This window comes from Palaemon carinicauda, chromosome 12 (genome assembly GCF_036898095.1).
Source record: "Palaemon carinicauda isolate YSFRI2023 chromosome 12, ASM3689809v2, whole genome shotgun sequence".
In the NCBI taxonomy this organism is placed as follows: Eukaryota; Metazoa; Arthropoda; class Malacostraca; order Decapoda; family Palaemonidae; genus Palaemon; species Palaemon carinicauda.
In genome coordinates, this window is record NC_090736.1 from 14954234 (window position 1) to 14981733 (window position 27500).

The following is a 27500-nucleotide window of genomic DNA, read 5'->3' on the forward strand; positions in this document are numbered from 1 at the left end:
ACCTGGAGGTCCTTGTAAACCTGGTGGCCCCTGTGGACCTTGTTCACCTGTAGGGCCGGTAACGAGAACTGCGTCTCCTGGTACACCTCTGGGACCAGGTGGCCCTTGTACTCCAGCTGGCCCAATAAGTCCAGGAAGTCCTCGAGCTCCGGGATCTCCTTTAGGTCCCACGGGTCCCTGGGATTGCAAGGAAGGAGTTCAGTTTCACTTAAGTAAAGCTTCACTTTCTATAGTATCACATAGGAAAGGATTCACCTTCTATAATTTCCAAAAGACAAGGCTTTACCTTCTATAGTTTCCAAAAGGTAAAGCTTCAGCTTTTAAAGTTTCCAAAAGGTAAAGCTTCAGCTTTTATAGTTTTCAAAAGGTAAAGCTTCAGCTTTTATAGTTTCCAAAAGGTAAAGCTTCAGCTTTTATAGTTTCCAAAAGGTAAAGCTTCAGCTCTTATACTTTCCAAAAGGTAAGGCTTCACCTTTTATAGTTTCCAAAAGATAAGGCTTCTCGTATAATTTCCAAAAGGTAAGGCTTCACCCTTTTACTTTCCAAAAGGTAAAGCTTCACCTTCTGTAGTTTCCCATAGGTAAGGCATCACTTTCTAAAATTTCCAAATGGTAAGGCTTCACCATCTATACTTTCCTAATCATGTTCATATGGTTAGCTGAACCTAAATTCCAATTCTATCATGCATATCTGACGGAATTTAATGTTTACTGTACTACTTAATTTCATATTTAGAATCATCTTTCAATGTTTTTTTTTCTTTTTTACTTGAAGTAGTTTTTAAATAGGTAGCATGATTTCAAATCTGGTTACCTTTGTGCCAGGCGTAAAAACGATATTGAAATAGATAATAGATAGCTGTCTATTTAATTATAACAGTTAAATCAAAGGTCTGATCTCGCTCAGGCGTTTGCTCTGTATTTTTAACTACACATATGCTTGAATGAATAGCATTTTTGAGTTTATTCTTCATATAAGATTTATATGTACAGTATATATATATATATATATATATATATATATATATATATATATATATATATATATATATATATATATAGTTCTTTATCCTTGAAGTACTAACCACTCCTCCTGCAAGACCAGTTGGCCCTGTTGGTCCGGGGAGTCCTGAAGTTCCAGGGGCGCCTTGCTCACCCTGACGACCTGGTGCACCTGGTGGGCCTGCCGGGCCCTAGGATTGAAATTCACCATCAACAGAGATATATCAAACAAATAAGAAAAAATAGCTTATGTATCTAATATGAAATAGATTTTATTATAACAATGTAATGATTCAGATACACCGAGAAGTATCTCGTGTAGTAAAAGCTAGACTATTATCATCTATTTCAAAATATGTTCATTATATTTGAATGCTAATTTGAGTAAATGTAGCTTTCATGTTTATTGGAATATATTTGAATTTCATTTCATGATTAAAACTAATAAGGTTAGAAAACCATGTCTGACTATTTCTGCAAGAAGAAATATGTAATGAAAAAAGCATGCTGGTTAAAGCCAAGGCGAATGAAAGTAATAAAAGATGATGTAGTTGAGCACTAAAAGTTGGTATGGTTGGTGCTCAATGGTGAATTGCAGGAAGATTATTGATGAGGATGCAGTTGATGATGATAATGATGACGACGATCTGTGGGACATCACGTACTGGCGTTCCATCCTCTCCACGCTCACCCTTAGGCCCTCGGAAGCCAGGTAGACCAATTTCTCCCTTGGGGCCTGGTTCGCCCTTTCTGCCTCGTCGACCCTACAAATATGTTAAATGCCTTTTTTATGCTTCGCTCCAATTAGCTACATTCAAGTTATTTTACCAGCACCAAATGAGTTCTTGCGACTGAGGGAATTGTTAAGTGAAGATGCCCAGCTAGTAGCTGGGTAGGTCCATGACCACAGTGGATATGTTGGAAATGTGTGCACAATAAACATTTTGTCTGCCAACGTATGGTGATTTTCCATGTTGTATAGTTTATGTAACGAAAATAGTGATACTGATATAGTTGAATATTCAAATAACAGTTTTAGTGTCTTAGAGTACTGTACAAGGAAAAGAAGATACTCTAGTTTATAATAAAAAATCTTTCAAAAACTTAGTTTTGGAGGTGTAATGATTAAAATCGGATACTGTACACACAGTACCAAACCATATACTTCTATAGGAAGAACACTTCCTCTGAGTAAGACCAGAAGTCCGGTTTGTCAGAGTGGTCGATATTTCTGGGCAATGTCCATATTGCCTTGCTTTTGAAGTATTTGCTCACCAGCACTTTGAACATTCACCAAATGCACTCGCAGCCATCAGCTACCGTCATGATAAGCTTGATGCTGTTCGCCTTACAAATAAGCCATTCTGTTTTTAGATTATTATATACACAGTATCTGCGCTTTATGAAAGACAAGAAGAAGAAGAAGAAGAAGAAGAAGAAGAAGAAGAAGAAGAAGAAGAAGAAGAAGAAGAAGAAGAAGAAGAAGAAGAAGAAGAAGAAGTTCGATAACTCAGGAGGCGAGTTTCAGTCATTTTAGGCAAAGTTAAGCTTTCCTTTTGGCAAAGGAGGGACTTTGGACGGCTGGTTTGTCTTTAGGACCGCCAGATCTGTGGCAAATTTCAACATACGGGGAAACCTAAGCTTCCAGGCTCTCCATTTTCGCCGGGTACACCAGGAGGTCCTATCGGTCCTGGAGTTCCAGGAGGTCCACGTCGGCCGGGAGGACCATCTATACCCTAAAGGTCACCAAGGATGCCAGGACAGAAATAATCCAGAAAATATGTGTTATTATGAGAAACTCTTGTTTCGTTCTCATAGAGGATGTCAGGGATTGGGAATATATATTTTGCTTATTACTTATGGTATCGGGTAATTAAGCTTTTTTTAAACTAGTTTGATATGATATATTGATGTATAGCCAATGTAAATGTAAATAAGTCAACAAACATACATATTCTGAGGTATACATTTAGAATTAGCAAATTAAAATCGTTCCGGGTCATCTCATAAAAATCAATTCAAATCTTTGTCAACTGACTTAAGGAAAAATTAGATTATCAATTAAAATCTCTTCAGTCGTTTCTGTGAAAGAAAAATTATTAGTTGAAATCAATGAATTAGATTAGGTTAACTTTAAAGTAGGAAGTAATTCAACCTGAAAGAGAATAATGAGCAAAGTAATTCACCTTTAATTTACAAAACGTGAGCCTCGCTATTTAGATTATTATAGCAACTATGTAGTCACACTTGGTTATCAAATTAACCTGAAACGTAATACCCTATAAGAATCACTTCTATTTAAAGGATAACATCTTTTTTGGCGTCTTTATTTCTGGTGAGACATTTATAACAGTAAAGATATTTATTTAAAAAACATCAAACGGCTGTTTTTCCCTGTTGGATCCCCTGAGCTTTTAGCATCCTGCTTTTCTAACTAGGGTTATAGCTTAGCTAGTAATAATGATAATTTCAATGGACATATAAATTTTCAGGAAATAGTTTATCTGTTGCAGTAACTACTTATATCTGATATTATCATATTTCAGAAAAGATTGATAAAAAGTGACCACCAGAAATGACGTTATCCACGATAATAAAAAATTACTTGAATCCCCAATTTATATACTTTAGATAAATGCTTCATATATAATGTGTCTTGGGAAAGGATTAACTTATTTCAGATATTTTTAACAAAGGAATATGACATTACTATTAGGAGGAGTTAATTTTATAAATGGATATCATTGGGTTGGAAATTGGTAAAAGAATTTTACTTAATGAATGTACATGTTCTAAATATTTTAGTAAAAAGACTGGCCGTAGTTTTTTTACCCTTTCTGGAATATTTGGGAGCAGGGTTGGATTTCATAAATTGCTTTTTTGAAGGTATTTTGATTTATGATTGGACATATTTTTGCAAATGTGTAGCAAAATGTTTTGATTTGATGGCTGAACTTTGCGTAGATGGAACTTAATTTATTAATTTTATCAATAACTGTTTTTGTAAAAACTATGGAAAGGATCAAACTGTTCCTTGAATAAGGTTGAAAAAAGTAATAAAAGGGTAATCTAAGTGTTTGGCCCATTTCGGAAATAAATAATTTAATATTCGCCAGAAGATCAAACGTAAAGGGATTTTTTTTTCTTTTTTTCTTTTCCAGAATCACATTTTTGAGACTATGAAAACAAATAGAATAAAATGACCATATTTGAAGTTGGAAATTCAGCATTTGTGAGAGTATGAGTGATCAACAGACACCCCCCCCCAAAAAAAAAAAAAAAAAAAAAAAAAAAACGTAGTGTCTGCCTCGCAACCAGATACTTTCTTATCTGTGAGACTGAAGGCTGAGCGATAATTGTACAACGATTTAAATATTTTGTTAACCTTAGGTCATTAAATTGTAAGTGTTATGGTCGTAAATAAGTAAGAATTGAGATAGGCAAAGTCGTCGGAGACGAATTATACAGCCAACGATAATCATAACGAAAACAATACCACAAATGTTACATTCCGAATTGATAATTTTCTTTCGATATCAATAAAATTTTGCACTACGTAATTATGTCTGAATCTAAATATGTAACTATTGTGAATGTTAGGTCTGTTTGTGGGGATTTCTCTGGACAATCTTACAAATACACAGCTATATAATAGTAAAAGGAACCATTTGATGTAACTGTGAACCAAATTATAAAATTCATTACGAACCAAATTGTAAAATTCATTACGAACCAAATTGTAAAATTCATTACGAACCAAATTGTAAAATTCTTTACGAACCAAATTGTAAAATTCATTACGACCCAAATTGTAAAATTCATTACGAACCAAATTGTAAAATTCATTACGAACCAAATTGTAAAATTAATTACGAACCAAATTGTAAAATTCATTACGAACCAAATTGTAAAATTAATTACGAACCAAATTGTAAAATTCATTACGAACCAAATTGTAAAATTCATTACGAACCAAATTGTAAAATTCATTATAATTGCAAAAACATTTTCAAGCAACCTGTTGCAAAGTAATAAAGAAAAAACTGAGAGGGAATGTCCTGTTTCAACGTAATCATGAACGAAATGTTAATCAGTTCTATGATCACAAGCATATATGAAGCCATCCACAACCATGGAATTATAAACTAAACTATAAAGTGACTTGTTTATAAAGTATAAGTACAAATATCTATTTGTTTGTCCCAATGGCATTTGTTATCATAAACCTAATTCATTACAAAAATGTGTCGATCAATGTGGGCGGTGTCTTTTATAAACGATGGCACTGAAACTGACATAAAATACATGAATCAAAACAATAAATTAATCAGTATGGACATATGTTGTCCATTTCTGAAATATGAACCTTTCTCAATTCTCTTGCTTGAGGGTACACTATCTTATTTCTATTCCTTTTGATTGTTTTGAAGTGTTTTATGGTTTATATATAAAAGATCTAATTTGATGTTGTTACTCTTCTTAAAATATTTTATTTTGATTATTTATTACAGCTGTTGTAGCTCATCTATTTCCTTATTTCCTTTCATCACTGGGCTATTTTTCCTTGTTGGAGCCCTTGGGCTTATAGCATCCTGCTTTTCCAGTTAAGGTTGTAGCCTGGCTTTTAATAATAATAATAATAATAATAATAATAATAATAATAATAATAATAATACTCATCATCAAAACTTCCATTATTTTTCATAGTCTCTCGGATGTCAAATCATCTTTGTACTTCTCTGAGGACCAAATGTGTCCCAGATATCTTACATTACATTATATTACATTGTAGTCTCTTTATCGTTTCAAGGAAAATAATGGCGAATATTTTTGTATAGTCAGCCATTCTACTTTTAGGTTACTTGAATGTTTAGAAATATTTCTTTAGAATCTAACTTTATTGCTTTTTTGTTCTTATAAACCTCTGAAAATATTTATTTTTCTTATTTTTTTTTTTAATTTACATTACCATATACTGTTATTCTTTTTTATTAAAATTAATGATACTATAAATATGTATATAAGGATGATTTTGAGGCCCTAATTGAACATGATTTCAAATTTTCTCATCTACTTTAGTGCCACCTTAAATTTAGACAGGACTCTGTAAGGTTGTGTGTAAAAATGTTGACGTTTGTATAATTTTAAGTTCATATGAGATCCCTAGAAACAAGAAGGTTCTCCTTAACTTCAGTTCTTACTTATATTTAAACTGGAATACGTAAGTATACAAGTGAAAAGTATATTTAAACTTACGTCAGTTCCGTTGATTCCCGGGGGTCCAATTGGACAGACGACTTCACACTGCTCCGGTCCAACTTGATCGGTGATTTCCCTTTCCTGTTGGGATTCATTAATAACAATGACCATTTCATAACAGAAATTTATACAAGAGATAGTTAAAAATCCTAATATAAAATTTTGACAATATCCATGTTATTTAATGACGTTAAAAGAGGAAATAGTAAGAAGACTAAAATCACAGCCTGATCTTTGCTCAGACAGCATCTATAACGTTCAAAACTTTTCTTAAAGACTAAAATTACTTTCAGATCTTTGCTCAGATAGAATCTATTACGTTTAAAAGTCTACCAGAATACTAAGATGACTTCCAGATCTTTGATCAGATAGTATGTATAACATTTAAAACGCTTCAAGAAGACTAAAATTACGCCAGATATTTGTTCAGATTTTTTAAGAGCAGATGAATCTTGTAGCCACTTGAGAATCAGAAAAAAGTTTCTTAAGATATATATTATAATTTAGTAAGGAAGTGTACATGTTTGATACGTACATATGATTTCTATAAGCAAGCTCATTTGCAGTAATGATGAATTGACATCATTCAATAAATATCGGTTCTGAACAAATTATTAGAAAGGATGAAAATAATTCCTATTATGGATATAACAACAATGAACAATTTAGACAAAATAGAAAAAGATATCTAATTTTGGGTAATTACTAGAAGAGGGACACTCCAAAATCAAACCTTTGTTCTCTAGTCGTGGGTAGGGCCATAGCCTCTGTACCAGGGTCTTCCACTGTCTTGGGTTACAGTTCTCTTGCTTGAGGGTACACTTGGACACATTATTCCATCGTATTTCTCTTCCTCTTGTTTTGTTAAAGTTTTTATAGTTTATAAAGGAGATATTTATTTTAATATTTTATTTTTCTTTGTTTCCTTTCCTCACTGGGCTTTTTCCCTGCTTTTCCATCTAGGGTTATAGCTTAGCAATTAATAATGATAATGATAATAAAATTGAGTGTAAGAAAATTAATTTTCACTCATTGGAACTAAATTTAGAACAAAATTAATATAATTCTTTGTTTCCATTCCTCACTGGGCTTTTTTCCCTGCTTTTCCAACCAAGGTTATAGCTTAGCAATTAATGATCATGATAATAAAATTGAGTGTAAGAAAATTAATTTTCACTCATTGGAACTAAATTTAGAACAAAATTAATATAATTCTTTGTTTCCATTCCTCACTGGGCTTTTTTCCCTGCTTTTCCAACCAAGGTTATAGCTTAGCAATTAATGATCATGATAATAAAATTGAGTGTAAGAAAATTAATTTTCACTCATTGGAACTAAATTTAGAACAAAATTAATATAATTCTTTGTTTCCTTTCCTCACTGTGCTTTTTCCCTGCTTTTCCAACTAGGGTTATAGCTTAGCAATTAATAATGATAATGATAATAAAATTGAGTGTAAGAAAACTAATTTTCACTCATTGGAACTAAATTTAGAACAAAATTAATATAACCTTCAAAAGGATGTAGAAGAATCATTTTTTTTTATTTAAGAAGATGAGATACAAAAGAAAGAAAAAATCGCTCATTTGTAAACACTACTCACCGGCAATTCATCACAAGTCTCCCTCTCAGGTCGAGACGGGTCGCAGCTCATGACCATCCACTGCAGTTCGATCTGCAATTACCAGAGTGCGAGGTCAATCCAGGTCATTAGATGTGAAAAGAGAATTATGCCCTCTTAATATAAACGAGTAAATATTCAGAGAATTGCATGAGGTCAAAATTGAATTTTTATTTTATTTTGAGAATTTACCAGAAAATAAGGTCACATTAGGTCATAGGTCAATGCAGGTCATAAGATGTGAAGAGAATTATGCCCTCTAAATATAAACAAGTAAATATTCAGAGAATTTTATACAGTATTGCAAGGTCAAAATGGAATATTTATTTTATTTGGAAAAAATTACCAGAAAATAAGGTCACATGAGGTCATAGGTCAATTCAGATCATTAGATATGTAAAGAGAATTTTGACCTGTATTAGTAAAAACAAGTAAATATCCAGAGAACTTTATACAAAATTGCATGAGGTCAAAAGTGAATGGTTATTTTTTTCAAAATTTGCCAGAAAATAAGATCAAGTTAAATCATAAGTTAATCTAGGTCATTAGATGTGGAAAGAGAATGATAACCGCTATCAGTAAAAACAAGTAAATATCTAGAGAATTTTATATAAAGTCGCATGAGATCAAAATTGAATGATTATTTTAGAAATAAATTTACTAGAAAATAAGGTCACACTAGGTCATGTAACGTCACTGGGAAATTCTCACATCCTTTCATAAAACGCTAGAAATGCTAGAGAGTGGAAATCAAGTGAGGTCACGTGACCTCATTTTGGATCTATTATCTTTTCATATAAAAAATGAAAATAAGTATTAATCAATTTCACGGGATGACGTAATAGAATATACTGTTCCTCCCATAAAGACAGGATACAATAAATTAATTACTGAGAATTGCTTAACAACCTTTTCCTAAAGATATGAAAGTAAACACTAAGAACATGATGATATTTGATTTATAATGAATGTCATCTTATGAAGCATGACTCAAGGTAAAAAAAATAATAAAATTAATTGCAGTCTATTATTGTATCATCTTGATCGCCTTTAATTTTCTTTTACGATTTTGGTAAATTTTGAGGTCACAAAAAATTTAAAATCATTTAAAGAATATTATTCTATTTCTATAACATTTATTAATTATTTTTTGTAAGTTTTATTCTATAAGAGACTAAGTCCTCGTGAATATTTATTATTTCTCTATCACTACCCTATTCACAGATTTAAAAAAAAAAATAAACAGGTTTTGGTCAAATACGTTATCCTATTACCTTTTTAGCAATAGATATTTTAAGCAGAATATGAATTCTGTTTAGAAACGCAACGCATTTGTTTCCAAGTGAAGATTGATGAACTAACCGATGATAAAACGAATTAGTAAACGAGTCTGTACACCGTAAATATGAAAACTTAATTTAAGTACCCGAAAGGCCTGAAAATAATTGGCACTGGTACTCAAAAATTTGCATAAAAAGACTGTCGTGAAATTTCATAATCTTTAACCTACTACTTTTTGATATCATGAATTAATTACAAAAGACGGAATTTTTTTTTTTATTATATTTAATTCCGACAAAAACTGTAATACGCTGGGATGGAAATTGTTAAATATAATAAGAAATTAATAATCTGCAAAGTAAGAAAAAAAAATACATTTATTGAGGGGAAGATGTGTTTAAAAGATTACTTACATTAAAGTATTATTAAAAAACTTAAAAACAAATGTATAGCAACCTATATATCCCTCTATTTATATGTGTTTATGTATATATATATATATATATATATATATATATATATATATATATATATGTGTGTGTGTGTGTGTGTGTGTGTATAATATATATATATATATATATATATATATATATATATATATATATATATATATATATGTATATATATATATATATATATATGTATATATATATATATATATATGTGTGTCAATGTATATATATATATATATATATATACATAGATGCACATTGTATATACATTGGTCATCAATCCAAGACCATTGTAACTAGCATAAGCCTCATTAGTTTCTTTGAATATCTAAACATATTTCTATCTCCCTCTATACTGTAGCTACCCTAAAGATATTAAAACAAGACTATTTTAGGTCAATGTTACCAGTTTTCTCCAAAGCTTACTTACGCTGAACGCCCTCGGTTTCTTCTTGTGGACAAAGAAGAAAATATCCAGTTAGTGATTGATAACTTCGCCCATGCACTGATAGAGGAAGAATGGACTTGCAAAGATTAACAACAGCATGAAATAACTGTTGGCCACTTTGTCACACAAGACAGGCGATGAGTAGGTCTGGCCACTTTTGGGTACAATGTTGATGTTTCTGTTGTAGTTGTTGATGTTGTTGCTTTCATTGATGTTGTTAGAATCATCGATGTTGGTTAGAATAGTTATTAATTCATTATAATACCTAAGGGTTATTTTCACCATCAAGAGTATTTTTTTTATAATGGTGCATTTGATGAGTCATTATCCCATGACGGGTTTCCGGAGAAAAAAATTAATTAAACATTTATTTCAAGATCCTTTATATTTAATATGTAGTTTTTATTTAGAAGTCAAGATATTTTCATAAAAGTGATAAGAATGTCTCTCAGATGCACAATTATAATTAATAGTAATTTGGTAATTAATTAATTCCTTGCCATTAATTCGTTACTTAGAAACAAAAGTATTGAAGATGCTCTGATGATTAAGCAATGACTTTCAATTATTCCATTTATTTTTATTCTTATTTATTTATTTATTTTTATTATTTTTTTGGTAAAACTGAATTTTACTGTACATTGCAAAGAAGCCTCCATAGTCATCATATTAAAAGAGGATAAAAAAAAAAAACTAGTTTCATCATCAAACAAACTTTCTGGTTCCCATTTGGTTTCAACCATGACAAGCTTCAGACTTTTGAATTTATGATTTAAAATTTGACTTTTGAATTCATGATTTGAATTTCAGTCCTTGTCCAACTATGCAACTGGGAAGAATTGAAAGCCTTCGTTAAATCAACATCATTAAAAATCGAAACGGATATGAACAGACCAATGAATTAAATAAAAATAAACTTTGATTAATTGCAAACAAAAACACACAAATAAAGGATGGTTAAAATCTAAAATTGTCGACATGTTCCAGCACACAACAATCACATACTGAGAATTATACATCAGGCTTCGTAGGGTCAAGAACTTCGAAGTTTTTAGTTTGGTAACTAGATCCTACTGGTTAGATACAGCTTGTCTTTTTACAGATGGCCATGAAGGTTTTAGGAATTTCCAAAGGCCAATAAACTATGGATAAAGGGAAAAATACAAATAAATTTTGGATAATGTGGAGAAATATCAGATCTAGAAGAAAACGTATAACGATGATATAAAATTGGCTTTATTTTGAGTAATAATAGCAGATTTACGTTTAGAAATAGAATAATAATGAAGCAAATATTAAAGAAATTTAGGCTGTAAATATATTTAGATTAATGTCATACATAGATCATGTAAATTTACATACCCTCACAGGATGAGTTGTGATTGAACAATTTGAATATTTCAAAGCTTTTCTTGCCTTATCTATGAGCCAGTATGATCTAGATACCATAGAAAAAAAGTCTTGGAATTTTCCAATGAATTAATTGGTAGTAAATATCAAAAACTTTGGTTTTTCATTCCTGTGTTTCCTTATTAAGCCCCGTTGCATCCATTACACGGGCTTGTGTGTCTGTTCTGGCATTGGTATGGAAGAATGGTCATTTGATTGACAGCTTGGAAAATTATGACACCTGAAAGAGTCCTGAAAGAGTTTCGTGTGAGTAAATGTAACCCGTGTGGTCCCTTCATTTATAAAGGTTGTTCTTCTTTCCTCTCTTCTATAGATAGGGCTTGGGTACATAATCATTATTGAGATTCAAATCGGAATTTTAATTTGAAGGGAAGTGGATATGTTAGGGGAAAAAAATTTATTGAATCTTCCAATTGGCATTTTAATTTGAAGGGAAGTGGCTACGTTAGGATGAAAAACTTTGTTTATTGAATCTTGGGAATTCTTTAACTACAAATGAATGTATTTGTTTTTGAAGAAAATGCCTTGTTAATAAATTATTTACCTTGACATCTGTGCTGACTGTAAAAAAACATGATAGACTCAGATTACATAATGTGAACGTACAGTATATATTGTAAGAATATATAATTTGCGTATAAAAATGTCATCGTATATGTTTTTTTTTTTTATTATTATTATTTTGTTCCGTTAGTAAGAAATTCAACTGGTTCCTGGATGTTGATGTAAAGATCTATACATAATTATAATACAAGTGTGGTTGATTAATATCTAGGTGTCTCGCATTCACATTAAGGTGATGACATTTTCTCCAATGCCTTTATACATGCAAAACTATGTGGTTACCAATTAATAGGGTCTTATTTAATTTTCTTTTGAGTAATAACTGGGAAATAATTTCACCTAGTGAAATTACTACATATATGATTACGTGATATGATTGAAATCAATAGTTAGATAAAAAAAAACTAGAAGAAATTTATTTCAATTTTTGCATTTAAGATTATTCATTCTCTACGTATGAGCTAATTTGATAAAAGCTAATGTCAATTTAGTGCCTTTTTTCACAAAGCATGAGATTCCCACCTGCCTAATCTCTATGGCTATTGGAACTTTGTACTCACCCCAGACTGCAAATATCTATTCCCACAAACGTCTACCAAGGAATACTGAATCTACTTAGGGCTGGTAGGATTTATGAATACACCTCGTCACAGCTAGCAGGACTCGTAGTACCCAGTACCATGGGGCTAGTAAGATTTATAAATACACCTCCCCACAGCTATCAAGACTCGCTAGTACCTAGTACCTTAGGGCTACTAGGATTTATGAATACACCTCCCCACAGCTACCAGGACTCGCTAGTACCCAGTACCCACTCACGGCTACTATAACAAGCTGATACCCCCAACTACAGGCATTTTAGTATTTGCTGATACCTGCCCACAGCTCATAGGACTTACTGATACCCACCCACGGCTCCAAGGACTTACTGGTACAGTTCTGAAGGACTCCTGCTGTTTCCCAATATAGATGTTTCCGTTGATGTCGATGGGTCCGAAGGGATCCAGGGCGACCTCAGTAGTCCGTTGGCAGTCGAGGAAGAGAGTCACTCGATCCCGGAAGACGCCGAAGTGGAGTTTGTGCCATTTCTTGTCGAAGGCTGCCTGTAATAATAATAATAATAATGACAATAATAGTAATAACCAGCGGAACCCGTGTAAATTACACGAAATTATGTTTTCAATACTAATTATCTTGTTCCTAACCTATACATGTTTGAATAAAATGTGATAAGATTTGACTTGTATATTTATTTTAAACAATGAGCAATACATGAAACAATTTACAAAATTTCTTTATATACAATATTTCTAGTGAAGGTAGTTCCTCTTCTCTTGCCATGTGTAGAATTATTCTGAGGACAAATTTTCACTCTTACACTGTTCAGAGACCTTGCTCTTGAGAAGGTTACATGAAGTTGTCCATGAGTAAAGCCAGGTTGTGGTAGGTAGATCCAAACCTTATCAAAAGTCTGTCCTTGAGCTTTATTAGTGTTCATTGAATATGATAGGTGGACGGGAAATTGAGTAATGTCTAGGACGATTTGAAGCAAAGGGTGGTCAGAATTATGAGAAATCTTTCACAATGAGAATGGATTAGTCGTTAAACGAAAAGGCCCGAGATTGATTTTATAATCTAGGTTATGGAAATTGATAGAACTCAATTTTTTTGTCTAATATTTAAAAAAAAGAGTCAGGTGCTAAAGACAAAATTAGGAAAACTATATAAGATGTGCTTTGGTTAAGTAATCAAAGTCTAATGTGAATTTGTAAGAGTATACCATGAAATTATTTCCGTTTTCTTTAAAGTTTGACACGAGTATACCATGAAATTATTTCCGTTTTCTTTAAAGCGTGACACACAAAATATATAACACGCGCTATCGTATTAATATATAGATAATAATAATGATAATAATTATAATAATAATATTAAAAATAATAATAATAATAATAATAATAATAATAATAATAATAATAATAATAATAATAATAATATTAGAAATAAAAATAATAATGAAAAATTATAATAATAATAATGATAATGATAATAAGAATAATAATAATAATAAAGAAAGAAGGATTGAACTTTTTTTGGGGGGTGGGGGAGGAGGGGGATTGCGTGGTGGTTTTTATAAAGTTTAAGGGTTTGATAACGTTAATAGGACAGGTCAAGGTCTATAGGATACCTTGGGACAGGTTACGATGTGTAACATTATTATATATAGTTGTGATCTAAGAATTGCAACCGTTACTTTAGTTCAATATCGAATGATGCATGTCGGAGCAGACATTATTTTCATTATAATGATTATATGCTAATAACAATCTTGATGACAATTGTAATGTTAATGATAATAGTAATTATTATTATTTTCATTTTTGTTATTGTTATTATTATTATTATTATCATTATCATTGTCATCATCATCATCATCCAAGGATCCAATCCACAATAACTTTATTTTTCGAATGATGATCCAAACAAAATGTTTTCGATAGCTGATAACAACCCATTGTTGTTATCATTACTTTTATGAATTATGTAGTTATTGTTATTAAAAGTGTTTTTATTATTATTTTTATATTTTTAATTATTACTGCAAAATATAAAAGTCCCAAATTTCCATAAGCGTCCCATTTCCGTATAGTTAATGTTGAAATTAGTCATATATATATTTTGTCTGTTAGTAATGACAGGAAACCTAGTAATAAATTTCCTTAAAGATTATATCAGTAAATACACCTAGAGAGAGAGAGAGAGAGAGAGAGAGAGAGAGAGAGAGAGAGAGAGTGTTACTCAAATTACCTGGGCATTATCAAAGACGAGTGTCTGCAAAGTTCCGTCGTAGGACAGGATGGAAAACTCGACGTTCTGTGTTCTAGGATTAAGGGTCACAGCGAACTGAGGTCTGTCCTGCAGATCGTTGATACGGATGATATCCCAAGGGCCCTTGGGAGGACGCCGTGCCCTGTAGGTGCAGATGAGAGAGAACTCCTGCGGAAGGCCCAGTGGGAAGATTTCCCTGCGAAAGAAATAAGCAAATAGATATTATTTTCAGTTAACCTTAACACTGTAAAGGGTTAGATTTTGTCTTTTCCCATTATAGATATTTACTTATGTCAATTGAATAAAACCTGTTGCTTAAATTTTGTAAATTGGTCTCGGCTACAAAAGCTAAGGACAAACTCTTGAATGTTTCCCTCCAAGATTACCTACAATATTTCCCACTTGTACCGAATAAAACAATTTACATACGAAATTCCTAGCATTTATATATATATATATATATATATCATATACATATATAAATAAATATATATATATATATATACATATATTTATTTATATATGCATTGTATGTATATTTATACACACACACACACACACATATATATATATATATATATATACATACACATGTATTTATTTATATATATATATATATATATATGTGTGTGTGTGTGTGTGTGTCTGTGTGTATCAGATTCGGTATCTTTTTATAGAAATGATTAATTCCTACCAAGCAGTCTCCTATAAGACAGAACTATAAAAACTCCCGAGATCTAACCTGGTGGCGATCTGGAGATTGGCATCCGACTTCAGCCTGTAGGCTGTCTGCATCTGGTTCGAGCCTCGAACCCTAGTCACGCCTGGGTAGTCCTGCTCGAGAACATCAAGTCTGAACTTCCGAATGAAATCAAAGGCCTGGAGGTCGTCCTCGCCGGGCTGGTAATCAGCGCAAGGGCCGTTGAGTTCGTTGAAAGGTTGTTCGAATTCTGGAAGGCGAGACGCGTCATTAAACGTGTGTCTTCGTGGTGCGGTCAAGTGGGGAAAATGGGAAAACACTTTGCTTTTACGGAACTTTATGACGGTGATCGTTATGAAGAAATATATACATATGCATTATGAAAATAGAGAGGATTTTTCTATACATAGGATGACAATATGGTGAGTTCTTAAAGATAATACTTTCAGGGGCTGTGGAAATAATTTACTTTGAACATATGATTACTACTGTGTTATAACTTTCTAACGCTAACTGAGTGAATTTCAAATACATTTGGAATTGAATGGTACGACTCTTGAAGGTGAAAACCTAAATGCAGTGTATTAAATTTAATTCCATTAGTATTCGTAGAGCGCCATCTGACTCACATTAGTGAAAATAAGCTTTATATTTTCAACCATTTTCCTCTGTCTAAAGAAGATTGTGATTTTTATGAAGCCTATCGAGTAATTACCACGAACAGTTCTACCATAGCATTATCTAGTATTGTGATTATTCTTGTTATTGATTTTATTATGATTATTACGTTACAGATATTATTATTATTAGCGTCATGGTTATATCTACTATTAATTATGGATACAGGTATTATTGATTTAATATTAATTTCATTGTTATGAACTTCGGCTAATCTCTGGAGTTCTGTATGAAAAAAAAAGTCCAAATTAAGTCGAATGACACGTCATCAAACATTATCCTGTAATTGATGAAACAATCTCCCGTTCAAATAATCGTAAGTCCATCAGAATTTTTAACTGGTCTGTTGAGTATCTGAAGTAAGCTGCCCAAACATGGGGATTTGCGTCCTGTAGCTGTAAGGGGAATAGGTCGGCGTAGAATAGTCACGTGTCCTTCCATCATCACCATCAGCCGTAACTAGCCCATTGCAGGACAAAGACCTTAGGTATGTCCTTCTATTCGCGTCTGTGTATGGTCTTTCTATGCTGGTCTACTGTATACCTGCAGATTTTCTTAGCTTGTCAATCCATTGTCTTATCTTCCTGCCCCTGGTTCGTTTGCAATCTCTAAGAAACCATTCTGAGATTCTTAATGTCCATCTATTATTTGTCATTCTTATTATATGTCCTGCCTATGTCCATTTGGTTTTCTTACATGTTCTTAGTACTTTATTTTGCTCTCATATCCATGTTGCTCTTTTTCTGTCTCTTAGTGTTATTCCCTTTATTATTATTTCCATGGCTCTTTGATTTTAAACTAGCTTATGTTCTAAGGCTTTAGTAAAGCTCAAAGTTTCTGATGGATGAGTTAGGACGGGCAGGACCCTCTTGTTAAATATTTTTCTTTTTAGAGAAAGTTACATTTCACTTTTCATAATGTCATTTTGTTTACCAAAAGCTCTCCATCCCATTCTTATCCTTCTTTTATTTTCGGCCTCATGTCCTGGGGAAACACTTACTGTCTGTCATAGAGTTTCGTCCATCACCCTTATTTGTTGTCTCTGAATTTTCATTGAACATTGTCTTAGTTTTACTCATATTCATTTTCAGCCTTACATGTCTGTTTTCTCTATTCAAATCGATTGTCATCTTGTGCAATTCCTCACATGAATCACTAAACAGAACTATGTCATCTGCAAATCTTATGCTGTTAAGGTATTCCCCATTGATAGTAATTCCTACATTTTCCCAATCTAAATTCTTGAAAACTTCTTGGCACGCTGTGAATAATTTAGGAGATGAGGTGTCCTTGTTTAAATTCATATTTAATTGTAATTTTCTCACTATCTCTATATAGTCTTAGGATTAGTGTACTTCCCATATAGATATCTTCAAAGTGTTCTATCGTAAGATTCATCTATTCCTTGTCTTTGGAGGGTTTTCATTACTGCGGAAGTTTTGACAGAATCAAAAGCTTTCTGATAGCCTATAATTGTCATACATAGTTGTTTGTCATACTCTGTTGATTTTTCCATTTGCTGGTTAATTACATGGATATGGTCATTTGTTGAATACCCACTTATAAAGTCTGTCTGGTCTCTTGGTTGATTAAAGTCTAGCTGTCTTTCTATTCAGCCAAATATAACATTTTTAAATGTTTTATATATTACTGAAATTAAACTTATTGGGCTGTAATTTTTCAGGTCTTTTGTGTCTCCCTTTTTTTTTTTTTTTTGTGAACAAGTATATTGATAAAGTTTTACTAAGCTGTAGGTATAGATTATTCTTGTAAAGTTCAGCCGGTTTTACTACTATGAAGTTTCCTCCGTCGATTATTTAATCAGTTGTTAGACCATCTTCTCTTAATGCTTTGCCTTTTTAATCCTTTTAATACCTTCTTTACTTCACCTACCATTACGTTTGGCACCAGATCAGGTGTTTCATTATTTCTACTGGCAAAGTTATTTCTTATATCACCATTGTATAGTATTATATAGACATTCTCACAATTTGTGTTGATATTTCCATTTTCGTCGTTTAAAGGAAATATCTGTTGGTGCCCTGTTACAAGTCTTCTTTTCATCAATTTGATGATTCTTTCTTTCTTTAGTGTTTCCTTAATTTTGGTTTGATTTTGTTTAAGAATGTCTTGGGTTTTTAGTTTTTGTTTATTGTTTTGGATAGTTCTGCTAATTCTATCTCGTCTCTTTTGGATTTTACCTTCATTTCCAATCTTTTCTTTATTAGTCTTTTGGTGTTTTGTGACAGTTTTCCTTGATCTTGTTTATAAACTTTACCACTTATATCTTGTGCCAATACAATTTATTTTTTAATCACAGCTCATTTCTTCTTTACTTGCATGCATTTCACCATATAAATGTGAGTATCTATTTTGTATTTCTAAACTTAACTCAAAGTTTTCTCTTATTACAGGACTGTTTATTTGCGTTCTTAAAATTAAATTTTCTCTTTCTTTTCTTAGATCTAGACAAAAGCTGTACGATTGTCGGTAGCTCAAACATGTATATAATGAAACCACTAAATGTTATAAATGGAAAGCCAACGGTACACTAAACATTAAGATCATTAGGATTCCTACGCTTTGTTGCTTAGTAAACTTGGAATAATATGTTAAAAGTACGAAAACTATTGATAATTAAAAGAGCACCTAGCTGGGATAGCTATCATACAGAATTAAAGTCGAAAATAATCAGTAAGGTTGGAACACCTCAAAAACATGTTCTTTAAGTTTAGATTACGTCCCAAGTCTAATGCATACATCAGTCAATCAAGTAACAATCGCACAAGTATGTCAGCATTTGAGACCTAAGGTCAGGGGAGGAAACCTTTGATAAGGTCTACATGGCCAGTAAGTCAGCACCTAGTGGCATGATCTTCCTAATCGGGTGTTTGAATCAGTAGAACCTAAAAAATTCAAAGTTGGAGCAAATATTTTTATGTTGACCAGGCTGACATGAGTCTTTTTATTGTTTACATATGACATATCTGTTTTTGACGTTGTTAATAGTTTATATAGGACATATCTGTTTTGACGCTGTTACTGTTTTTAGAATGATATATTATTAATTTGTTCTCATCATTTATTTATTTCCTTATTTCCTTTCCTCACTGGGCTATTTTTCCCTGTTTGAGACCTTGGGCTTATAGCATCTTGCTTTTCCAACTAGGGTTGTAGCTTGGCTAGTAATAAAAATGATAATAATGGAGCACCACTACTGTAACATTGCTAGAATACTTCAACTAAGGTTTGTGGGGTCGCTGTCACCAATTGCTAGAGTAGTGGATTAACTTAAGTACATGCTGAGTAATTATTTTGATCTTAGTCACATTATTATTATTACTATCCAAGCTACAACCCTAGTTAGAAAAGCAAGATGCTATAAGCCCAGGGGCTCCAACAGGGAAAAATAGCCCAGTGAGGAAAAAAAATAAGGAAATAAATAAGTGAAGAGAACAAATTAACAATAAATCATTCTAAAAAAAGTAACAACGTCAAAACAGACATGTCATATATAAACTATTAACAACATCAAAAACAAATGTCATAAACTTTAAAAAGATGTCCGCCTGGTCAACAAAAAAGCATTTGCTCCAACTTTGAACTTTTGAAGTTCTACTGATTCAACTACCCGATTAGGAAGATCATTCCACAACTTGGTAACAGCTGGAATAATGAACATATAATAACACTACCGGAGCATTTGTAATGTATACTGTCAAGTATAAAGTCTGTAAATATTTGAAGTATGGAGTCATTTGAATATCTGGAAAGCGTTTGTGATACACTTTATATATATATAAATATATATATATATATATATATATATATATATATATATATATATATATATATATATATATATATATATATATATATATATATATATATATCAATAATTGGCCAAAGAAAAAAGCAATTTGTTGATCTTTAATGAGGTTTGCCTCTTAGGACCGATAATAGAATTTTTATCAGGTTTAAAATATAATTCAGGATTAATGAGACATGCCTATCTCTACTTTTAGCTATCTTTCGTATGCAGAATTTCCTGCTTTGTCATTGTCATGATATAATGAGTAAATAGGCAAGAATTCTAAGAAGGTGACAGAATGTCGCTACGAAAACAATTAGTATCTAAGTCTACGACGAATTTAAAACACACCAACTCAAATAGATGTAACTTGCATCTGTCTACACAAATTCGTTTCAGTAAAATATTACTTTGTAGATATTAAAAATTAGTCAGATGTGGCAACCGAAATCTTATTAAAAAAAAACATCATCTCTAAAATATGTGATAAGAATGAAAAGTCCCAAAAGCCAGATAATCTCAGCATCCAGTGAAAAGGTCAGTACGTTGCGTCTCCGACCTGGAAATCCAATGGCTACACGTTAATGCTGTTATCAGTTACACCGTCTTAACATTGTGGAGAAATAGGGCAACACAGTACAAGTCAGTTCAAAGAACCACAGAAACCCTCAGAGATTAGAATTAATCTGGAGAGATCAATGATTTATTGAAGCAGATTTCCATAAGAGATATAATACCAGGGTTGGTCCACGAGGTGTCGAAAAGAGAGGGATCCATATCGCCCCTCCTGGGCAGGTCGAACTCTGAAAAGGCACGCACGGACTTCCAGCAGAGGAATTGTAAATTTGGCAAGGTAATAAATAATTTCTTTATGCAGCACAGAATACGATGTGGTTTTTATTGATGGCAATATTAGTGCATAGATTTTATATCAGGATATGAATCTTAGACTGCGAAATACATCCTCAAATAGTTTCCATTTGTTGTCTTTTGTAGACCTGGTCTTGTGTACTATACTGTTATAGTCTTGTTTATTTCCAAGAGGCTCAGTTTAAGGCCGGGAGCACACTAGCGACTCTGTAGCGCCACAAAGCCACAGCATCGTGTGGCGGGGATGTGGTCTCCCATAGGTTTCCATTGTTTTCAAAGCCACGCCACGCCACGCCTGTGGCGGGGATGAGCGACAGAGAGCCACAGTCGTTTGCCACTGTCGCTAGTTTGCGCAGCAAAACTTGAAAACAATGGAAACCTATGGGAGACCACATCCCCGCCACACGATGCTGTGGCTTTGTGGCGCCACAGAGTCGCTAGAGTGCTCCCGGCCTAAGAAGCTAATTCCACTAGGTGTCAAATTTCTAACTTATTTGAATTTTCATTCGTGGTTCATCATCGTCGTCGTAATCATAATTATATTATCATTATTTACACGCTTTATAGTCCTCAGCCATGTAGGCCTGGGTCTTCCAACTCTTCTCTCTCATTAGAAATATTACAATGAACTACATTAATTTGACTTGGTGTGTTACCAAATTTCAATAAACATCGTCAGTCATCATTTTCGTTGCAGTTTTGACCTTAAAAATCGTCTGTCTGAAAACTGTTTCATTCACAGAATTTTTCATTATGAAGTCAGTCTTTACAGTCATACACAAGTTTGTGAAAGTATTTGAGGATGAAAGTTAACCAGGAATGCATAGAGATAGAATCTTCTATAGCAGAAAGGAAATTTTGATTGGGAGAAATAAAATCTTGAATGAAAGACCATCAGAACTAATGAACAGGTGTAAACTAATTCAATACTGATACAAGAAATTCAAAGGAAATATATAAAAGATATTTCGTAAATAAATTAGGCTAAATTAAAGCAATAAAGTAAAATTTTACACGATCTCTTTATCTAAAAAGATAGATTGAAGAGGAACCAAAATAATTGAGGAATTAAAAATGATTAAAAACATTTCGAGGTATAATCAACAAAATATTTCTCAAATTATTATTGATAGAATATTATCCGAAAAGTATCTAGAAATAATAAAAAATATTACTCAAAGAGATTTTATAGATAGGAATCATGATTTTTGATAGATTACTCCTAAAAGATAGAATTATTATTTTGTGCAAGAGTAATCGAACATACTGTACACCACTGAATTTGTAATGGTAATTTGCATAAAGTTTGTTTGAAGAAACAGGAAAATTGTGGAGATAAGAAATAACTCGAACAAATATCAATTGAATTCCATAAGAAATTGACTAAATAATTTAAAGAGATATTTCCTTAAAAAGAATATGAACAATTTCGTTCTAATTAAATTAGAATGAATTATCAAAAATTTAAACAGACCAAGCAGAATACAAGAAAAGCTCATTAAAAGTGGTATTATACAATTATTAATCATAAATAGATTTAAATCGTAAGATTTCGAGTGTTAATGTAGAATTCACATCGAAGTTTGAATATGACTTACGCGCAATAACCAAGTGGGCTTGAAGAGTAATGGCCAGCGCCAGCGCCCCTGCTATTTTCGCCATTCCGCCAATTCTGAAAGAAAGGAAATGTCATTTTTGATAAATAAGTTATGAAAAATCACCATATTTACCAAACAGTTATATTCAATTTACAGTACACTGCTACAAAAAAAAAAAAAAAAAAAAAAAAAAAAAAAAAAAAAAACGTAATTTTATCGGGAATTCTCCGTAAAATATACTGTTCTTAACCGTATTTCAGCAAAATACAGGCGACCGTAATCATACGCTACTTTGTTATTATATTTTACTGGTTGGTGACCGTAATATCACTCCTTTACGTCAATATGTCCGTTTTTAAAACGGCAAAAATACTGAAATAAATATTGCCAGACTTTTGCTGTTTTTTTTTTTTTTTTTTTTTTTTTTTTCAATGCAAATTTTTAACATTGTAGTTTCTCTTTCGCTATTCTCAATTAGCATACACTTAAAAATTTGCCGTAAAGAAAAACGATGAAAATTCTGGAATAAATGTTGCCAGTCATTCACGGTTTTAAAACCCGATATATTTATGTAAAGGAGTGATATTACGGTCACTAACCCGTGAAAGATGGTAAGAAAGTAGGGTAAAAATTACGGTCGCTTGTAATTTATTGAAATATGGATAAGTACAGTATATTTTTACGGAGAATATCCGATTAAAATTACGGATTTTCTAAACTATGTAGTATCATAAACAAACAATAACCATTCAGCATACCATCAGTGACTCGATTTCTTCACCCTCAACTTTCCTCCTACACTATCCTTCCTCTGACCTTTCGCTAAACTCCATGAGTAAAAATGTTGGGCAGCCTGGCATGAAGACGTGACACCCTTGTCTCAAACCCACGTTCTTATCACAACTGTCACCGTCCTTCTTACATACTCTTAAAATGCATTTCATTTCTAATATAAGAACTTTTCATTGGTCTCGATAACCTAACACCTATACAATGCATTCTTAGCACCCTCCATATTCCTCTACTTTAAGTTCTTGTATTTCGCACACAGCTTGTTCATTTTGTCTTCACTTTCTCTGTCACATGAAATCTGTATCTACGCACCCTCTTTCTTCCCTAAACCTTTATCAGACCCTTTATCACCTGTCTTACCTTTTCAAGAAGAATCCTACTAAGTACCATTATGTTTCTATAATTGTTACAGAAATTATTCCCGTGATCAGTTACTTTGGAACTTCTCCCGCTTCCAAACGTACCTTATAAACTCTGGTCAGCCACTGAATTGCAATGTCACCACCATACTGCAAACCTTCCTCAAGCATTCTCAGCCTTTACTCAAAGCCTTTCAAGTCTTGCATAAAACAACTCTCTTCTATCCTCCATATTCAGTATATCTTCAATATGCTCACTCCATTGACCCAGGTCTGCATTCACGTCTGTTTTTTTTTTTTTTTTTCCAATAATCTTTGACTCTTCAATTCTTATTCTTCGTGAAATTCACATTCACGTTCTCCCCTCTCTTTTGTTACTGATCATCTATTTTTACTCACTTCTTTACTGTTCTATACATCCTATCTCATGCACGCACCTGTCTTTTCTCCGTATTATAATGCAACTGCACCTTGAATAATATCTTTTCTTTTCCTTTTATAAAACATTTCAGCTCATCATCTCTCCATTTTCTATTTTTATTCCTTTTTGGCTCCCTCCTATAATCCCAAGCTGACTCGGTGAATCTATCCTCTCGCGTTTCCTCTATCCTAATTCAGTGTTATCAATTTAATCTAGCAAACTTTGTCTTTAATGAAAATAGTATCAGAGAGAAGCTCATATATATATATATATATATATATATATATATATATATATATATATATATATATATATATATATATATACATTATATATACAGTATATATATATATATATATATATATATATATATATATATATATACTTTATATATATATATATATATATATATATATATATATATATATATATATACAGTATATATATATATATATATATATATATATATATATATATATATATATATATATATATATATATAGTATATATATATATATATATATATATATATATATATATATATATATATATACAGTACATGTATATATATACTATATATATAATATATTGTATATATATTGTACATATCTATACTATATATATATAATATATATATATATATATATATATATATATATATATATATATATATATATATATATATATATATACGTATGTACAATATAAATATATATATATATATATATATATATATATATATATATATATATATATATATATATATATATACTTATAGCGAATCCTGCGTGAATCATTGTTTTACTAATAATTATAATATTAATAGTAAAAACATAAGTCTCCGAAGCACCTTAATAACTCATGCAAGTGGCAACCCAAAATCTCTATTGTCTTTAGTCTCTTATTAACATAAGGCTCCCCGAAGTCTGTCCGATAAGAACCACCACCCACTTACAATCCACCCAACTCCGGAGACCCACAGATCGTTCGACGCAGATAAGGAAACATATCACGTTTCCGTTACGATGCCATGTTGGATGAACGCGACCCGGTGAAAATAACTCAAGAAAGTTTTTTTTTTTCTTTTCTTTTATTATTTTTTTTTATTTTAGATAGGTCGTCACTGTTTATCGAGATTTATTTTAATGTTTATTTTCTTTATTTCGAACCAAATGTTTTTCTCGGTGAAGAAAAGATTCTGTTGTAGTACTTCTTGTTCGTATCCATGCATGATTTCAGCATTTTCCGGTAAAGTTCAGTTAACGTTAGTGTAGTTCTAAAACCTCTCTCTCTCTCTCTCTCTCTCTCTCTCTCTCTCTCTCTCTCTCTCTCTCTCTCTCTCTCTCTCTCTCTCTCTCTTGTAATGTTTTTTTACGCTGTGAGACTTATTGAGGATTATGTGGTATATATATATATATATATATATATATATATATATATATATATATATATATATATATATATATATATATATATATATATATATATATATATATATATATATATATATATATATATATCTAATATAAAATATGCAATATTTTTCTTTTTATACGGAAATGGGCAAGTTTTACTATAAGTTCCTAACATTCGAATTATACAGTTTACTTTATAGATTGTACAGAATACTGTATAGTGTACGGAATAGTTTAATTAAATCATTCAATACAAAGTAGATGACAAAATAGTATTAACTAGCCAGTTAGGCTACATGGCATAGAAAATAATGTATATAGTACGCACTTCAAAGTACAGGTTTTAAAATGTTAAGTGCATAAAGTATGTATTATGAAGTATACCATAAAGTATCAAATTACATTATACAAAAAAATAATGTTCAAGGTTGTAGTGGCCGATGTGGTAATCGCCAGACCGGTGTTCAAGTCCCGCTCAAACTCGTTAGTTCCTTTGATTACTGTAACATCACCATCCTTGTGAGCTAAGCATGTGGGTTTTGGAGGAGCCTATAGGTCTACCTACTGAGTCATCAACAGCCTTTGCCTGGCTCTCCTTGGTCCTAGCTTGGGTGGAGAGGGGCCTTTGTCGTTGATCGTACGTGCAGGCTTACCTAAGTCCTTTTGTATTTTATATATCAAATATCTGTTTTAATGTTGTTAATGTTTTTAAAATATTTTATTTTAATTTTCATTACTTATATTGTTTATTTATTCCTTTATTTCTTTTCCTCACTGGGCTATTTTTCCTTGTTGGAGCCCTTAGGCTTATTGCATCTTGCTTTTCCAACTAAGGTTGTACCTTAGTTAATAATAATAATAATAATGATGATGATAATGATAATAATATATGGCCAGTCTATAGAGCACTGTCCGGTTTGATAGGGCAAAGTCTCTATCCCTTGCCTCGGCCATTCATGATCGTCCTTTAAACCAGAGATCCAACGATAACAGTAAGCAGAGAAGGTCAAAGATCGTGAGAGAGAGATTATCCCTCTTAAGTATGTTCATTTAGGAGATGTAATAAGAGACGTTGAGCTAATCACCCCCAAATTAGCGTAGATTTGAATTTCACCGTCGTAGTTTCATCGTGATGAATAATGCTTAAGTTTAATTCAAGCGTTACATTCACTAACTGGGGCTAAGATTCTCCTGTGTTAGACCTAAATGAATTCCCATGGTAGAAATATCATTGTTGTTGTTATTATTATTGTTTTTATCATCATCATCATCATTATTATTATTATTATTATTATTATTATTATTTTTATTATCATCTATATATTGATACGATAGCGTGTGTGTTATTTATTTCGTGTGTCACGCTTTAAAGAAAACGGAAATAATGTCATGGTATACTTGTGTGTCACACTTTGAAGAAAACAGAAATAATTTCATGGTATACTCTTACAAATTCACATTAGACTTTGATTACTTAACCAAAGCACATCTTATATAGTTTTCCCAATTTTGTCTTTAGTACCTGATTCTTTTTTTAAGTAGCAGACAAAAGATTGAGTTCTATCAATTTCCATAACTTAGATTTTAAAATTAATCAAAGGCCTTTTCGTTTAACGACTAATCCATTCTTATTGTAAAAGATTTCTCATAATTCTGATCACCCTTTGCTTCAAATCTTCCTAGACATTACTCAATTTCCCGTCCACCTATCATATTCAATGACCATTAATAAAGCTCAAAGACAGACTTTCGATAAGGTTGGGATCTACCTACCACAACCTGGCTTTACTCATGGACAGCTTAATGTAGCCTTCTCAAGAGCAAGGTCTATGAACAGTGTAAGAGTGAAAATTTGTCCTCAGAATAATCCTACTCATGGCCAGAGAAGAGGGACTACCTTCAATATTAATATTGTATATAAAGAAGTTTTGTAAATTGTTTCATGTGTCGCTCATTTTTTAAAATAAATATGCAAGTCAAATCTTATCACA

At 31.9% G+C, this 27500-nt stretch overlaps 1 protein-coding gene across 6 annotated transcripts in view; it reads right to left on the minus strand.

Annotated features, from left to right (window-relative positions):
- Nucleotides 1-27500, minus strand: part of LOC137651233 (collagen alpha-1(IX) chain-like) — a 142834-nt gene that overhangs the window by 12366 nt on the left and 102968 nt on the right. For 2 of the 6 annotated variants that reach the window (XM_068384453.1, XM_068384452.1), the window contains exons 2-12: nucleotides 22523-22596; nucleotides 20792-20857; nucleotides 15608-15815; nucleotides 14845-15061; nucleotides 12966-13139; nucleotides 10045-10065; nucleotides 7864-7935; nucleotides 6258-6341; nucleotides 2630-2737; nucleotides 1085-1192; nucleotides 1-177 (exon numbers count right to left, since the gene is read on the minus strand). The exon at nucleotides 1-177 is cut by the window's left edge and continues 43 nt beyond it. In XM_068384453.1, the coding sequence (XP_068240554.1) occupies nucleotides 1-177; nucleotides 1085-1192; nucleotides 2630-2737; nucleotides 6258-6341; nucleotides 7864-7935; nucleotides 10045-10065; nucleotides 12966-13139; nucleotides 14845-15061; nucleotides 15608-15815; nucleotides 20792-20857; nucleotides 22523-22586 (1299 nt within the window). In that variant the 5' untranslated portion in view covers nucleotides 22587-22596. Of the gene's footprint in view, nucleotides 178-1084; nucleotides 1193-1666; nucleotides 1766-2629; nucleotides 2738-6257; nucleotides 6342-7863; nucleotides 7936-10044; nucleotides 10066-12965; nucleotides 13140-14844; nucleotides 15062-15607; nucleotides 15816-20791; nucleotides 20858-22522; nucleotides 22597-27500 lie in introns of all 6 variants that reach the window. The other 4 variants (XM_068384454.1, XM_068384455.1, XM_068384457.1 and 1 more) reach the window with 4 other exon arrangements.